We start from the raw sequence: 17,925 nt of genomic DNA, 5'->3' as shown, positions 1-17,925 counted from the left end.
TTAGTATAGAGGAAGCACATGCTAAAGCAAGAAGTTATACCAAATATTGTTAATCATTGCATCAAGCTCAGCAGAAATATTGTGTCCAGTTTTAGCCAACATATTTTTGGAAGAATGTTAATGTAATGAAGGAAGTACAGAAATTGGCTGAAAATCAGTTGTGATGGAGAAAGAATTGAGATAGTTCTCTTTAAATTGAAAAGGGTAAAAATTAGATGATAGTTTCTGGTTATTGTTTGAAATTAAACAATAAACAGAAACTACTCTAGTGACAGAGATGTTGGAAATCAGAAGGTACAGATGAAATCAGGTCAAGTCGAGTTTATTGTCATTTAGTTATATACATGTATATAGTGTCTGTAACCATCTAATGTATATAGAAATAAGATGTTTCTTCGAACCAGGGTGTAAAGCAAAGCAGTACACACAGTACACAATAAATTATTAAGGTAAGGGTAAAATCTACAGATGAATCACACGTAAATAATAAACTCAAGTGCTTTAGTATTAAATATTGTAAGGTAGGGAACAGATTAACCAGTGACAATTTGACTACAATAGGGTAGGGAGTTCAGAAGCCTAATAGCCTGTGGAAAGAAACTGTTGCTCATCCTGACCATTCTTGTTTTCATGTACCGTAGTCTCCTGCCTGATGGTAGAAAGTCAGAGGATGGATAGGTGGGATCCTTAATAATACTAAGGGCCCTGCATATGCAGCACTCATGATAAATGTCCCCAGTGGATGGTCGGGAGAGCCCTATTGTCCTCTCAGTTGTTCTTACTGTCCTTTGTAGAGACTTCTAGTCCAATAGTCAACTGTTCACATACCATTTAGAGATGCTGTCAATGGTGCTCCTATAAAATGCAGTTAAGATGGGGTGGGGGGCACCTTGCTTGCCTCAATCTTCTTAGGAAGAGGAGACACTACTGTGCCCCCTTGTTCAGGGTGATGATATTAAGGGACTAGCTGAGGTCATCCGTGATGTGAGCTTGAAACAGTACACTTAACCCTCTCTATGGAGGAGCCATTATTCGCAGAAGGGAATGGTTCATCTGCATCTTTCTGAAGTCCACAATAATGTCCTTTGTCTTCTCCACATTCAGGCTTAGGTTGTTCTTCTCACACCAATCCACCAGCCGCTCGACCTCCTCTCTATACTCTGTCTCATCATCATTCTTGATAAGGTCAACCACTGTTGTGTCATCTGCAAACTCAATGACATGGTTTGAGCTGGATCCTGCGACACTGTCATGCATTAGCAGTGTGAGCAGCAGCGGGCTGAGCACACAGCCCTGGGGAGCGCCAATGCTCAGCGTAATGGCATGAGACTCGTTGCTGCCCACACAGGTTGACTGTGGTCTTACTGTTAAGAAGTCCAGTATCCAATTGCAGGTGGAGGTGTTGAGACCCAGTGAAGACAGTTTCCTCACCAGCTTCTAGGGTATTGCATCATCAGTGGATCAACTTGAATGATAAGCAAACTGGAAAGGTTCCAATAAAGCCAGGAGAAAGGCTTTAATGTTCTCTGTGACCAGCCGCTCAAAGCTTTTCATTATGATTGATATTAATGCCACTGGATTAGTGCAGATTTGTACTAATTGGAAAAAGAGCCTGTACTGTGCTGTACTATTCTAGTTTCATATTCTAAAATTCCAGATCTAAAGGGGGATCTACTTCGAACTCCTACCCAACATCTTACCACTCCTCTTCCATATGCCTCAGTTTTAGTGTTTTCTCCTCTTGCTTCTGTCTGCTTTCCTTTCTTGTCTCCTTTAAGCCTTTGCTCATTTGCTGGCTTCCTTACATAGCCTTTGCCATCTGCTTATTCTCAAATTCTCTCACTAAGATTAATGTAATCGTGCTTAATCATTATGTATGCAATACCATAAGATAATTTAATATTTTATTCTTAAACAAATTAACTTGATATTTTATTTTTCCTTTAAGGAATATCTTGAATGTGACCATGTGTACATTTACATCTTGTTTTATCACTGTCTGGCTATTGATGTTTTTGTGCCAGAGATGTTTTTCCCTAGAAAATGTATCAATTGTACATAAAGGGAATTAAAATCACTGCATAATGTTTTCATCACTTTGCATCTTCCTTCAGTCTTCAGTTTATACTCCATTGTATTTCCTGGATTGTCTTTAGTATTTGGAAATACAAGTAGCCAATCCAGTTGTCTGTACGTTCTTACAATTCAAGTTCAGGGATGCTGTACTCCAGCAGCTAGCCACTTCAAAGAAAAATTGGGGTTAGCTAGGCCATTGTTTGCAATGGTCATTTACCAGAAAAAGAGTGAGTGACAAAATATTTGGTTGTTTTCTTTGTTTCATTGACCATCATCCAGAAGTCACTGAGTTTCACCTGCTCCATCTTAAACCAGAAGCCTCCGCGTTGCCCTCACTGGAAAGAACAGCAACTACATTGGCTCTGTGAGAAAACCAAAGTCATAACGGACTGTCTTCTCTCCAATGTAACTGACACAGATGCATCTTTCCAGGAGTGCTCCAATTAACTCAGCCGGGCATCAGTGACATTGTGGATCATTAGAAGAAGTAAAATTGTATTCCAGTGCAGTGTGTAATCCTTTAAATGCTGCCATACCAATAATCCAGTTGACTCTTAAAGTTTTTTTGGAAGTGTTAAAGCATCTGTGAGGAGCAGTAGCAACTGTACTGGAAATGATAAAGATAAATCACAAGAGCAAACACGAGGAAATCTGCAGATGCAAATAACACACACAAAATACTGGTGGAACACAGCAGGCCAGGCAGGGCGAAGGGTCTCGGCCCGAAACGTCGACAGTGCTTCTCCTTATAGATGCTTCCTGGCCTACTGTGTTCCACCAGCATTTTGTGTGTGTTGAAGATAAATCACAGATTGTGTGCATGCTGCTCAGTTAAAACAGCACTGTATGGGTAAAAGCAAGTGCTCCTACAGTGGAGGAATCAGATCTGTATTGTTCTGATGAATCAAGAATCAGAGCATAGAGTGAAGAAAACTTTTTCAGCCAGCCGATGATTATGACAGAAATATCTATTAAAATCTGACATGCAGAGTGTTTAACTTTCTTTTAAAAGCAGCTATTTAGGTTAATTTTCTTGTCCCAGAATGGAAGTCCAGCATTAGATGATAATGCTAAAAATACCTGTGAGGTTGGTTACAAACTTCAGGAGTAGCTCTATAGTTTTTATTGAATCTGATATGTGGAGGTGAGTGCAACAGGTAGCCAAGACACTCAAACATTGGCACTAATGATGAAAAATGAATTTCTAAAATATACCACATCAACCATTTCTTAAGATGATGGAAGAGATGAAAACTCTCTTTCACCTTGGTCAAATTCAGAATGAGTTAATTTCATTATACGCCATTTACAATGTTTTGTAAAATTAAACAACATTTAATGTTATGTAAAGATGGAGGCAGATTAATGAAGTTCTTTTTTCATAACTTGCCTAAATTTATTTTCTTTAAACCTCAAAATGGAGAAACCAAGCATGTCTTCCTTCTCACTGTGAAAAGGAGACATCTCTTTCTCCCTAATTAGGGAGAGAGAGAGAGAGCCTGTGGTATGTCGAATACCGGGTGAACCCATAGTCTTTGGAGTACTGCAAGTCTGTGTTTTTATTGTTGCTTTTGCTGCACGCTTGAGTGCTCGGTGGTGGGTGCCAATGCTTTCTTTTGCTGGTGGGGGGAGGGGGGATCATTGCTTGCTGCCACTTATGCGCAGGAGAGAGGGGAGCTGGGGGAGACTTTGGGGTTCTTAACATTTAACTAACTTCATTCTTTGGGGCACTCTGCTTTTGTGGATGGTTACGAAGAAAAAGCATTTCAGGATGTATATTGTACACATTTCTCTGACGTTAAATGTACCTTTGAAACTGGGAGACTGCTTTGCAGACCATCTGGGATCCATTCTTAATGGACATCGTAAACTTCTATTTGTATGTCATTTTAACTCTTCTTCCAATTCCCAAACCAACCTGTTGTCCTTGGACTTCTCTGCCACAGTGAGGCCAAATACAAATTGGAATGATATCTCCTATTTCTCTTTGGTAACATGCATACCAATGATATGAATGCTGAATGTTCAACTTTTAGGTAACCCATGATTCTTCCACTCACAGTCACTTGTCTACCTAGGTTAATGCTCACTTTGTTCTCTTCCCCTTCCTCTTCCCCACCAAGCTGCATCTAGTCATCTTCAACCCCCTGCACCCACACCATTAAGTTACTCCTATTACTTACAGCCTATGTCATATTCTTACCTTGTACTACTATATATTTGCTATCTTTTTTTCTACCCTCTTAGTCCTGATTGACTTACATCTTTTCCCTCCTCAGATGCAAATTGACGCACTAAGTTCTTCTAGCATTCTGCTTTTTGTTTGATTGTAATATGTTCTTGTTGGTAACAGGAAAAATCACCTGCCTTAACATTTTAACACCTGCTTTTATTTACAAAAATTATCCCCCACTCCATAGCTATTAAATCACCAGTGCAAAGAGTTAAATTGCACTACAGATGCAAATTTCAAAAGAACAAAACACGCAGTACTGAAGGTGTGGCATTTAAATGCTTGTTGTATTCGGAATAAGGTGGATGAACTTGTGGTGCAATTAGAGATTGGTCAGTATGACATTGTGGGCATCACTGAGTTTTGGCTGAAAGAAGGTCATAGTTGGGAGCTTAATATCAAAAGATATACTTAGTATCAAAAGGGCAGGCAGGAAGGCATAGGCGATGGTGTGCTCTGTTGGTAAGAGATGGAATTACATCTTTAGAAAGAGGTGACATTGGGTCAGAGAATGTTAAATCTTTGTGGGTGGAGTTAAGAAACTGCAAGGGTGCAACCTATTGTGGAAATCATATATAAGCCTCCAAATAGTAGCCAAGATGGGAGGTTGAGATTGCAAAACAAGCTGGAAAGGGCATGTAATAAGGGTAATGTCACATTTATAATGGAGGATTGGGAAAGTCAGATTGGTGTCAGATTGCAGGAGAGGAAATTTATTGAATGCCTGCGAGATTGCTTTTTAGAGCAGCTTGTGCTTGAGCTTGCTCAGGGAAAGTCTTAGATTGGGTATTGTGTAATAATCCAGATTTTATTAGGGAGTTTAAGGTAAGTGAACCCTTAGAAAGCAATGATGACAATATGATTGAATTCATACTGCAATTTGAGAAGGAGAAGCAGAAGTCACATGTATCAGTATCACATTGGAATAAAGGGAATTACAGAGACATGAGAGAGGAGCTTTCCCAGCTGGATTGGAGGGGATACTGGCGGGGATGACACCAGAGCTGAGGTGGCTGAACTTTCTGGGAATAGTTCACAAGGCACAGGATAGAAATGTCCCACAGAAGAAGTTGTTCTCAAATAGCAGGGGTAGGCAACCCTGGCTGTCAAGGGAAGTTAAGGGCTACGTAAAAGCCAAGGAAAGAGCATGTATGGTAGCCAATACGAGGGCAAATTAGCCAATAATATAAAGCAGGATACTAAAAGTTTTTTTCAATTATATAAAGAGTAAAAGGGAGGTGAGAGTTGTTATTGGACCTCTGGAAAATGATGCTGGTGAGGTAGTAATGGGGAACAAATAAATGGCAGATGAACTTAATTGGTACTTTGCATCAGTCTTCACTGTGGAAGATACTAGCAGTATGCCAGAGGTCCATGGGTGTCAGGAGCAGGAGTGAGTGTCATTGCTATTACAAAGAAAAAAGTGCTAGGCAAGCTGAAAGGTCTTAAGGTGGATCAGCGACCTGGACCAGTTGAACTACATCCCAGCATTCTGAAAGAGGTTGCTGAAGAGGTATTAGATGCATTGGTTAATCACTTGATTCTGGCATGGTTCCAGAGAACTGGAAAATTACAAGTGTCACTCCACTCTTTAAGAAGGGAGAAAGGCAAAAGAAAGGAAATTATAGGCCAGTTAGCCTAACATCAGTGGTTGGGAAAATGTTGGAGTCTATTATTAAGGATGAGGTTTCGAGGTACTTGGTGACTAATGATAAAATAAGCCAAAGTCAGCATGGTTTCTGTCAAGGGAAATCTTGCCTGATAAATCTTTTAGGGTTCTTCAAGGAAGTAACAAGCAGGATGGACAAAGGAGAAGCAGTGGACATAATTTACTTGGAATTTCAGAAGGCATTTGATAAGGTGCCACATATGAGTCTGTTTAACAAGATGAAATCCCATGGCATTACAAGAAAGATACTGGCATGGATAGAGGAATAACTGACAGGCAGGATGCAGCAAATGGGAATAAAGGAGGTCTTTTTTGGTTGGCTGCCAGTGACTGGTGGTGTTCCTCAGGCTTCAGTATTAGGACCGCTACTTTTCATATTGTTTTGTCAGTGGTTTAGATAATGGAATTGATGGCTTTGTGACAAAGTTTGCAGATGATACAAAGACAGATGGAGGGGTAGGTAGGGCTGAGGAAGCAATGCAATAGTAGCAGGACTTAGACAAATTGAAAGAATGGGCAAAAAAGTGGCAGATGGAATACTGGGAAATGTAGGATAATGCATTTTGGTAAAAGGAACAAAAGTGCAATCTATTTTCTAAATGGGGAGAAAATTCAAACATCAGAGGTTGAAAGGGACTTAGGAGTCCTCATGTAAGACTCACAGAATGTTAATTTACAGCTTAAGTCTGTGGTAAGGAAGCAAGTACAAAGCTGGCATTCATTTCAAGGTGAATAGAATATAAAAGCAAGGAGATAATGCTGAGATTTTATGAGACTAGTCAGGCTACATTTGGAGTATTGTCAACAGTTTTGGGCTTTGTGTCATAGAAATTATGTGCTGTCACTGGAGAGAGACCAGAGGAGGTTCACGAGGATGACTCTGGGAATTAAGGTGTTAACATTTGAGAAGCAATTGGCAGCTTTGGGCCTGTACTCACTGGAAATTAGAAGAATGCGGGGGAATCTAATTGAAACCTATTGAATGTTGAAAGAACTAGATAAGGTGGATGCAGAGAGGATACTTCCTACGGTGGAGGTGTCCAGAACTGGAGGGCATAGCCTCAAAATTGAGGGGCAGCCCTTTAGAACAGAAGTAAGAAGGAATTTTTTAGCCAGAGAGTTGTGAATCTGTGAAAAGCTCCGCCACAGACAGCTGTGAAGGCCAAGACCATGGGCATATTTAATGTGAAAATTGATAGTTTCCTGATTGGTCAGGGTATCAAGGGTTATGGAGAGAAGTTAGGTGTATAGGGTCGAGTGGAACCTGGGATCAGCCATGATGGAATGACAGAGCTTAATGGCCTAATTCTGCTCCTATGTCTTATAGTCTAAGCTTCATTTTCTTGTGGGTATTCACAGTAAATACAAAGAAACAGTAGAATCAATGAAAATCTGCACAAAGCAAGACAAACAACCAAAGTACAAAAGGCAACAAATTGTACAAATATCAAAAAAGGGGGGAAATTAATTAATTCTGCTGTTGATGTGAATTGTAGTGACCTTGAAGGTCAGTCCATAGGTTGTGGAGTCAATTCAATGAAGGGGTGAGTGAAGTTGTCCAGTCTGGTTTAAGACCCTGATATCTGAGTTGTAATAACTGTTCCTGAACCTGGTGGTGTGGGACCTAAGACTTGTGCCTCTTTCCTAATGGCAGCAGCGAGAAGAGAGCATAGCCTGGATGTTGAGTTTGTGGGTCCTTGGTGATGGATATTGCTTTCCTGTTACAGTGCTCCATGTGCTAAATAGTGCGGAGGGCTTTACCCATAATCGGACTAGGCTGTATCCACTGCTTTTTGTAGGCATTTCCATTCAATGGCATTGTTGTTTCCATACCAGGCCATGATGCAACCAATTAGTATATTTTCCATGGCACATCTACAGAAGTCTGTCAAAGTTGTAGATGACATGCCAAATCTGTGCAAACTTCTAAGAAAGTTGCCATACCTTCTTTGTATTGGCACTTACGTTCTGCACCCAGGATAGATCCTTTGAATTGATAATGCCAAGGAATCTAAAGTTGCTGACCCTCTCCACCTCTGATCCCCTGGTGAGGACTGGCTCATGGACCTCCGGTTTCCTCCTCTTATGGACAATAATCAACTCTTTCATGTTGCTGACATTGAGTGAGAGGTTGTTGTTGTGGCACCATTAAGCTAGATTTTCAATCTCCCTCCTATATGCTGATTCATCACCACCTTTGATCCAGCCAACAACAGTGGTGTCATCATCAAACTTAACTATGGCATTGGAGCTGTACTTAGTCACACAGTCATGAGTGTGAAGTGAGTAGAGCAGCGGGCTAAGCACACCTTTGCCTAGTGGTGATTGTGGAGGAGATGTTGTTGCCAATCTAAACTGACTGGCAGTCTGCAAGTGAGAATGTTGAGGATCCAGTTGCAAAAAGGAAATATTAAAGCCTGTCTTGGAGAATATTGAGTTGATTTTGAGGACATGATAGTGTTGAATGCAGAGCTGTAGTCAATAAAGAGCATTCTGATATATACTTTCACTGTACAGATCTTCCAGAGTTAAATGAAAAGCCAATAAAATGGCATTAGCTGTTGACCTGTTTTGACAGTAGGCAAGCTGGAGCGGTCCAAGTCATTCTTCAGACTCCAGTCTCTCACAGCATTTCATCACTGTGGATTTAAGTGCTCCTGGGCAGGTTACCGTGTACTTCTTGGGCAACAATATAATTGACCCTGCTGAAGCAGATGGGTATCTCAGACTGCTAACGTGAGAGGTTAAAAATATCAGTGACACTCCAGCCAGTTGATAACACAGGTCTTCAGGTCAAGTACACAGTCTGGACAAGATGCTTTCTGTGGGTTCACCCTCCTGAAAGATGCTGTTACGTCAGCCTCAGATACTAAAATCACAGGACCACTGCGGGCAATGGGAGTTTGTGAAGGTGCCTCCATATTTTGTAAGTCAAAGTGAGCATAAAGGGCATTGTGCTCACCTGGGAGAGAAACCTTGTCACATATGTTGCTCTTGTTTTACTTTGTAGGAGGTGATAGCATTCAAGCCCTGCCACAGTTGTCGAACATCCTGCTGTGATTCAAATTTGGCTTTCCAAAGGTCATACCTGGACCTCCTTATTTTACTTGGTTACCAGAGCTGAATTCCACCATTCTAGCCTCAGCAGATTGTGGATCTTTTGGTTCATCCTAGGCTTCTGGTTGGGGAAGACTGAATGAGTTTGTGAGGGCATATTCATCCACAAATGTTGTTGGCAGTGGAAGTATGGCAACATTTGTGGGCTGCCCAGCATATCAATGTAAATGACACATTTCACAGTATGTTTCAATGTACTTGTGACATATAAAGCTAATCTGTAATCTTCTTTAGTTCTATAATTTCAATTAAATTTTCTTAATAAATTCTAAGTAGTCACTCAAAGTAACAGCCATAGACCCAGAATTAAGTGCTGTTAATGAACAGAAATATTGGTGTTTGATTCTGACATATCCACTTTCTCATATATTATTAGAAGGTCTTTAACTGAACTAACATATTAAAAATAAAATAAATTCATTTTTCCTAAGATACACTGCTTAAAAGTAATACAATTTGATTTAGTCTAATAAGGTTATGTACTCATTTTTTAATATGAAGACCACAAAAAAAAATCTCAAATTTCCTTTTTGGTGGTGGGGTTTTCCATAAACTTGACCAACCAGCATTGTTTCACAGTTAATGAATTCTGCTTTGGGCCCTGTAATTTCTGATTATAGATGCAATTGTTAGTTTGAATTGTTTTGTCAAGAAATACAAAGTGTTTCAAAGTTGTATTTAGCTTTCTGTATTGCAAAGTTTATTTTTGAAACTACATTACAAAAAAAAGGAATTCCGATCTTCAACCTCTTGGTCAAATTGGTTCAGATGTAATCATAATTAACACTAATAACAAGTAGTTTCAAATTTATTGGTATATTTAATAAGCTTTATAAACACAATGTTGCCAATTCTCACCAAGATTGTTCACAAAGCAATCATACCACAAATTTTACTTAATATATTTCAGCAGGATAAATACTTATTTTGACAAATAACAATATACCAATGGCCATCTTGGAAAATAGAAACATCTAATAGGTTTCTTATTCAAAATTACCTCGTCTGCTGTAACAAAGAGTATGAGCAGTTGGCAACTTCTCTGGTTATGTTTGGTGCAACAGCTGTAATTTTGAAATATTGCATGAGATATTTTGCATATTGTGATTAGTCACCTAATTTGTTTTTTAAGTTCACATTTCTTCGTTCTTCTGTCTTTAACACTTACCCCCACCCATTGTAGCAACTTCGAAGGGCGGATGAAGCGAAAGGAGTTGCTAGTAGAGGCGGATCCCTCAAAGTAAATATGTTCACAAACTTTCTGCAAGTTTGTTTACACGGTTCTCTCATTATGTTTTAGCATTTTGTACTTGCTTTCTCTACTGCCTCCCATTTTCCCTAAACTTGCGATTTTCAGCTCCATTTGCTTTTATTATATTTTGCAGTTGTACCCAATGTATTTTTTCACATTGAGTTTAGTTTTTTTATGGTTGGAAATTGAAGAAGATGTGATGCTTCTACTTCTATGTTTTATGTCTTCTCTACCTTTTCATCTTAGTTGCTGTTTGATGGCTTGTAGAACACTCTTTTCCTTCACTTTACTAGTGTTATGCTGCAGCTTCTTTACTAAATGAATGTGAATTTAGTTACTTAAAGGTACATCTTTAAAATATAACAGTCAGTAAGAGTTTCTTCAATGTCAGAAAAGATAGCTACTATGTGGCTATTTTCAGTACTGGTTTCAGCAGCCTGACATAATATTCCTCAATTCCAAAGCTTTAATATTATAATAGCTTGAAGCTGCAACTTATTATAGATATATTGACTTTTCTCCTGTGAAACTATTTTGGTAACAAAATAAATTGATGGTTTGATATTAATGATTTCCATATTAGCCCTATATTCACTTTATGACTATATTGAAATGAAAATGCCCATATCCATTTTTTGTGAGTTTTGATCCACAGATATATATTTGTCAAAAATGAGAATGGAGAAGCCTTTGATTATTTTAGTTGACCTGGATGGAATACGTCTAATCCTGTTAACCTGGAAGGATAATTTAATACATATTCCTTCAATGGCTTCTCCAGTTCTCTTGCCAGGAATTTGGGTTGAAGACTTAACAACGTATGTCCCAAGCAGTTGGTATAGCTATATATAGCATAGTATAGCTTTATGGCATAGAAAGCTTTATATACCAAAGAGCCCAAATTTCCACATAAAAGTACAAGGATATTTCAGGTCATTCACTGGTAGAGATCAACCAGGGGCAGTTATTGGTATAAGTTTACCAAACCCACTTTGAGGTGACTTTTGCTAAATCAACAGTTACATTAGCCTCATATCCAGTAAGTCCAAATTACCCATAGTGCACAATAACAGGTTTCTTTCACTCATTATAAAATATCCTGAATTTAAGTTATTTTGATAACCTCACCACACTCAGCTCTTCATGGTTCATAGCTCATTGAGTCATTGCACCACTTTGCGTGGAAATTGAGTCATGCAAACATAGAGGTTTCCAGTTGTTGGCCTCATTTTTTTCACTAGCCTCAGCATAGGAAGTTGTGTTGGTGTTCAGTGGGTCCTAAGTACACTGAAGCATGGGAGATTGGGAAAACATACCATGCATAATTGTTACTTTGGTTATTGTTTCAAATGTTACTTTACAAAACAAGTTTAATACAGTATATGGGTGGTTATTAGGGATTTGTTAACTACAATAATTTTCCAAGGATATGAATTGTGCTGAAATAACATGCAAGCATGTTTTATGTGACATATAGGTGGTTTGATACTGAAATACTAGAATAAGATTGAATAAAATAGAATAAGAATAAGATTACTAGAATAAGTCCCACATTGAAGGTGATGCCCGTGTGAGGCATCAAAACAATTCGTGAGGTGGTGGTGTATGAGAGTACAAGGTGCATACCTAATTTATTAGTTTACATTCCTTGATTGCGGAATTGCTTGAAAAATGGGTGTCACATTTGAGATAACATTGAAAACTAAGTACATTATAAAAATAACAAGGCATCATAAAGAAAAATGATTTATTTTACTCATTTAAATAAAGGATCTGCATGTATCTATTCAGAGTAAGTGTAGAATGTTATGGCCGCTATGTTGGTGTTGTAAAAAATGCATAAAGCTTTGACAAATTGATGTAATTTGAAGGCAATAATTCAAACAAGTGATCAGATGATTAACTTTGTGACACCATCTCATTGAAATGTATAGTACAGAAGTAATAGTTCTTGAGCTATTAACCTTTCCATGATGGGAAGTGTGTTTCCTGTAAAAGCAAATGCTGGAAACCGAAAAATAGCAAAAAATTGCCAGAAATAGTCAGTGTCAGTGTTTCAGGTAGTGAGCATTCATCACAAATTTTCATCAAACGGAAAGTCTCAATTTTCTCTCTCTCTTTCTCTCAATACCGCTATCTCTATCTATGTATCTATCCCTTTTTCTATCTCTAGCTCTATCTATCTATCCATCCCTCTCTATCCCTCCTGGAGGTACTACTTGACCTGAGTATTTCAAGATTTTTTTAATTTTTGTAATAGATCATTTTTACTCACTTTGTTTAGATCAGTCATAATTTTATATCTGTTAATTATGTCTTCCTTCAGTCTCCTCTATTTCAAGCACTAGTCAATCATGTCTTGCAGCTAAAATTCCCAGCCCTGACAATACACTTGCTAATCTCCTCCACACTCATAGGATGTGAGGAGACTGTGGAGAAGGTGCAGAAAATTTTACCATAATGCAGTCTGGATTAAACCGTATGAGCTAGAAGGAAAAGTTGGACAAACTAGGGTTGTTCTCCCCAGAGCATCGGAGGCTAAGGGGAGACCTGATAGATACTTTTTAAAATTATTGCATAGATAGGATAGTTAATCAGAATATTTCTTCAGGATAAAAACAACAAATACCAGAGAACATGCTTTTAAGGTTGGAGGGGTGAGGTTTAAACAACATGTAAGAGGCCGGTTTTTTGGGCGGAGAATGGTAGATGCCTGTAATGAGTTACCAGGGGTAGTAACAGAAACAGACAACTTGGTGGAGTTTAAGAGACTTTTAAATAGAAACATAAATGTGAAGGAAATGGAGGGTTATGAATGATGCACAGGAGAAAGATATTTAATATAAATTAATGTCAACTTTGTGGGCCAGAAGGCTTATCCAGTGCTGTACTGTTCTATGTTCAGGAATTTTGAATTATCTGATTTAATCACAGTACCTTTGTCAGCCATGCTTTCAACTACCAGGATCTCCTTAGTGTCGCTGCTTCTTTTTCTTAAGCAATCTTTAAAAACCTCTATTATTATCAAGCTTTTGGAGATCTTTGAATATTATTTATGTAAAAGCTTTGTTAAATGCTGTTCTCATGAATTACTTTTGAATATTGTTTTATGCTAAAGGCATTACATAAATGGGAAATGGTGTTGTAGCCTTTCTTCTGGTATTACAACCTTTGTGCAATTACATTGTAATCCAGGTATAGCCCGAACTAATCCAACATGACCTGCTAGCTTTAATATGCATTGGCAGACAGGCAAAGTAACCTATATTTAACTACCTAATGGTCCTATACTTTTACTTTCAGGACTCTGAATATGTACTGCAGGGTTTCTCTCAGTGTTCACTCATTCATCTGCAGTTTTTAATATCCTGCACTTTACTTTCTCTTGCCTTATTAACCTTCCACCTCAGACTTCCTTCAATCAAATTTCACTTGCCACATTTCTGCTGACCTAACTGATCCATCAGTATTTTCCTACAGAATACAACCATCCTCTTCTCTTCCAATTTTAGTTCCAGCTATTAAGATATTGTGCTGCCTTGCAATCAATCATAGATGCTTGCTCCCTTAAATTTTATTCATATGACTGTTAAGATATACTTGAAAATTAATTTTGCTTAACACCCAGCTCACCTATCATTTTAGTGCTCATAAATTTACAGAGTAATTCAGCTTAATTTAGTTATTTTGCTGATATATATATTTTAACATATTGTTTGGATGATTGTATCACAACTTCCCAACATGTTGCAAGGTGATGCTGTGTGCTTGGTTTGTTAAAAATGCCAAAGATCAACAGTCAACTCACTGGTGGCACCATTTCAAGTATAATTATCCTGAACATATTTGTGCATTAATATCTGTTTGGATATTAATATCAGTGTAATTGTCATTGCATATACCTTGGAATTAAGCAGGAGAGATTTGGTCAGGGCTACAAAATAATTTAACCATTGCACTCTTCAATAATTGTATTACCTCACTAAAATTTTCAGTAGTATATAAACAGACATTAACTGCCCTCAGCTGTATTGACTTTTAAGCAACTAATCATAATCACTCTTAAGAGACAAGAAGCATTATGAGCCATTGAGAAAATGAAGAAAGAAACTGCAAATTAAAGGGCATCGCAGTGTCTGATTGTGTGGCTGAAACTTAACTTGATCTTGGTATGATCAAACATAGCTTGATCTGGGTGGTCATTTTAGCCACAGGAGAGAATGACTTATGCACATATCTTTCCAATTAAATTTTCATAATTTTATGCATGGTATATTGTAATTCTAAAATTTGACAACTTCAGTATATACCTCTAAAGTTATGATTTCTGCAAGGGAACCTTAACCATCCTTTCAGTTCATGAGGAATTCAACTTGGAGAAAACTTAAATGAAACCTCTACCCTATCATCATCAATGCAAAAAAAAAAGCACCTTTCCTTAATTTATATCCTGTTTTCTAAAGTACCCTCTCTTGGCTGAGTTAAATGATAAAACTGTACCAAGTGTGCACTCTAATTCCTTGTAGCTTTAAGCTTTGGTCCAGAAAACTCCTATATGAAAAACATGTTGAAATACAAATAATACTAGTTTTGAAATAATATTTTAAATGGTGTTGAGGAGTGTAGTATTAAGTGAAAGGACAGACTGTTTAAATTATTTTTTGATGTTTACATGTAGCTCCATAGAAAGCTGGAGGAGCTCAGAGATCAGAAGGAAATGTGAAAAGAGGCTCTCTCAAAGTAAATATTTAATTTTACTTGGTAATTTTATTATTCTGTTGGCCAACAACAGCAGCTCAATTATTTGTTTTCATTCTTCTTCTCCCCTCCTTTTCCACCCCAACAGGGGTTTCATTAGATTGAGGCTGGAGATTGAAAATTACCTTACAATGCTCTATAAATAATTGTTGCCATTACTGGTATCATTTTGTTGCTTTGTACTCTAAAATTGTAGAACTTACTATGAAGCAGTCTGTTTTATAGATGTCTAACAACAAATGCCAATTTCAGTAAAACACTTTTTAATTCCACTTTTCCAGTGATCCATATTCAAGTATTTACATTGGTTATCCTTTTCAGGACTATCAAGATTACTCTAGATCTTTTCATGGTAAAGCAAAGCAACTGTAATGCAGATTTAATTGTTCATACACCTGGCAGAGTTAAGTTTATCTTGAGCTTTGTCAAATATAACATAATTTCAACATCTTAAATTGATTAGAATCCAACCCAGTGTTTTTTAATTGATTTTGAAAGAATTCAGAAATAAGATCTTGACAAAACTTCAATAATGTATAATCAGCTTCATGCTGTAAATGGTGTCAAAATGGTGAAAGAACTATCTGGAATAAATGCCAACAAAAAAGATCCAGGCTGTTTTATGTTGGCATCAGCTCATTATGTTTAAAGGTCAGATTTTATATAATCTACCAAAACTATTCCACCTACAAATGAAGAAAATATTAATGAAACCCCTGCCTTCTACCCAGAGCTGGAACTACCTTTGCAGAGAAGCTCTTCAGACCTTTTTCTGGCACACCCTTCTGATTAACAGTGTTTTCTTTTCCCTTGCTGCACAACCAGGCTGAGCTCTCTTCATGCACACCTTCTTATTGTGCTACAGAGGTACACTGCACGTGTTCTTGCATCATTAGCACTACTATGTTGCTTTGCGCCCTGCTCTTGTGAACACAGTTTTTACAATTCTGCATGTTACTTTTGATGGTGTGGTTCTGATCTGAAATAAAATGAGCAATGTGGTAAAAGGGTATTGGGATAGAAAGAAGAAACAAAGTGCAGGACTTTTTTCACTCCAAGCATATGATGTGTTTGGGCATAACTATTTTTTTCTTAAATGACAGCAATAATTATTAAAAATTTAGGGAACAAATGAACACTGCAAATTAAGACCAACTGAACGCAAGTTTGGTAAGTACACAAAGTATAAGGAGGGATTTTATTTATTTCTGACTTTGCACTGACTTCATTATTGACTTTCTGTTTCTACTTTTGGAAGATTGCAGGGAAAATGTATATGTAAAGATCAGATGTTAGAATTTCATTATCTATTCAAGGCACTTAGAAGGAGCATGGGTAGAAGAGTTCCTCTCACTTTCTTATTGTTATAGGTTTTTTTTTTCAAAATTGACGTTCCAAATTCTAAAGGTACAGGATTCAAAGACTAGTAGTAGAAATGAAATTCAAAACTATTCATCTTGGTGTATTCTGTTATACAGTAAATGCACTCGCAACACCTGATCAACTTAAAAATAGGAATGCTTATATACTTAATGCTGAATCCAAGTCACTTTCTGCAGGTTCTCATGATTTTTGCAAACTTGTAATTGCAATTTTCTGCATAAATAAAGATTTAAGTCCTATCCTAGATGTTCGTTTCTAATGGTAGAATAGAGAAATGCAGAACTTAGCAATTCCTCGTACCAAACTATGCTATTAGTGAGAGAAGAGTTGAATAGTATTCTGAGAATTCATTAAATTCCTAGTGATGTTTTGGTTTAATGTTTTATCACAATCTTCAGTAAGTAAACTAATAATTAACCAAGCGAAAACTTACCAAACAATGTGCATAGTGAGCTTGAAGGAATTGCTAGCTGCATTGTTTTTATTACCATATACATGTGATGAACATGATTGAGTTGTCATTATCTAGTTAACAGAGGAACACAATTTGGACTTGATTTGGTGCAAAATAGACATGATTTAATACTACTTTGATATGGACAATGGGTGGCTAATATCGAGTCTGCAAGAATATCACAACAATATTTGTTCCTCTGTAGATGCATGAAGCTAGTATCCATTAATTTCTCACACTTTGCCAATGACCAATTCTCTATTTATGCTAATAATGTTGCAAAAGTATTCAATTAGACCCCGTTCCAGCACTATAGAATACATTTATTATCCAGAAGTTTATATTTAACATTGTACATTTTCAGTGAGTAAGTAAGTTTTCTGAGGAAGAATGTTCATAACCTTGTGCCTAGAATACTATCAAAGGAAGACTTTCTCTGGGATATGAAGTTACTGTTAGCTCCCATTGTCTCATCTATATTTCTATACTCCTTAAAGCAATCACATAGATATAGCAGATTCAGTCTCTCAGTTACCTAACCTGTAGTTATTGAATTAAACTATATAGAGTTCAATCATCTCCATTTCAGAATAATAAACTTAAATGGTATATAAATGGTGGAAAACAGCTGCCCTCTGGTGCTAGCCAACAGTTTAAGCCATTCTATTCTTCCTCAGTGCTCAATGGCATCCAAAAAATATAGGATTTTCTTTTTTTGTTGTTTTTTTGTCCTTGAAGTTGTCCTATATTGCTCATTATGAGTATATCCCTTGTCTCTAAGCATGTTTGAAATTTTAAGAGACCATGGAATTGTACCATTTTCACAGAAGAACTAAGAAAATAATTTATTCCATGCAATGAATAATACACTCTTTTATTGTATGTTTTTAAATATCTGTTTGAGTGATTTTCCTTCTGCTCCTTTGTCGTAATTATACAGTGCTTAAGTGGCCTCTGGTGAATTCTCTGCTGAAAATATGATG

General features: G+C 37.3%; 1 protein-coding gene across 20 annotated transcripts in view; it reads left to right on the top strand.

The window, feature by feature from the left end:
- LOC140725128 (gephyrin) overlaps positions 1-17,925 on the top strand; it is a 598,333-nt gene that overhangs the window by 401,174 nt on the left and 179,234 nt on the right. For 9 of the 20 annotated variants that reach the window (XM_073040176.1, XM_073040167.1, XM_073040180.1 and 6 more), the window contains 2 exons: positions 10,279-10,335; positions 15,931-15,972. The exons of 4 other annotated variants lie outside the window; for them this stretch is intronic. In XM_073040176.1, the coding sequence (XP_072896277.1) occupies positions 10,279-10,335; positions 15,931-15,972 (99 nt within the window). The remainder of the gene's footprint in view (positions 1-10,278; positions 10,336-15,930; positions 15,973-17,925) is intronic. 7 more of the 20 variants (XM_073040183.1, XM_073040178.1, XM_073040172.1 and 4 more) reach the window with 2 other exon arrangements.

This window comes from Hemitrygon akajei, chromosome 3 (assembly GCF_048418815.1).
Source record: "Hemitrygon akajei chromosome 3, sHemAka1.3, whole genome shotgun sequence".
In the NCBI taxonomy this organism is placed as follows: domain Eukaryota; kingdom Metazoa; phylum Chordata; class Chondrichthyes; order Myliobatiformes; family Dasyatidae; genus Hemitrygon; species Hemitrygon akajei.
Note: the sequence above shows the minus strand (reverse complement) of the source record. Positions and strands in the feature narration are given on the sequence as shown.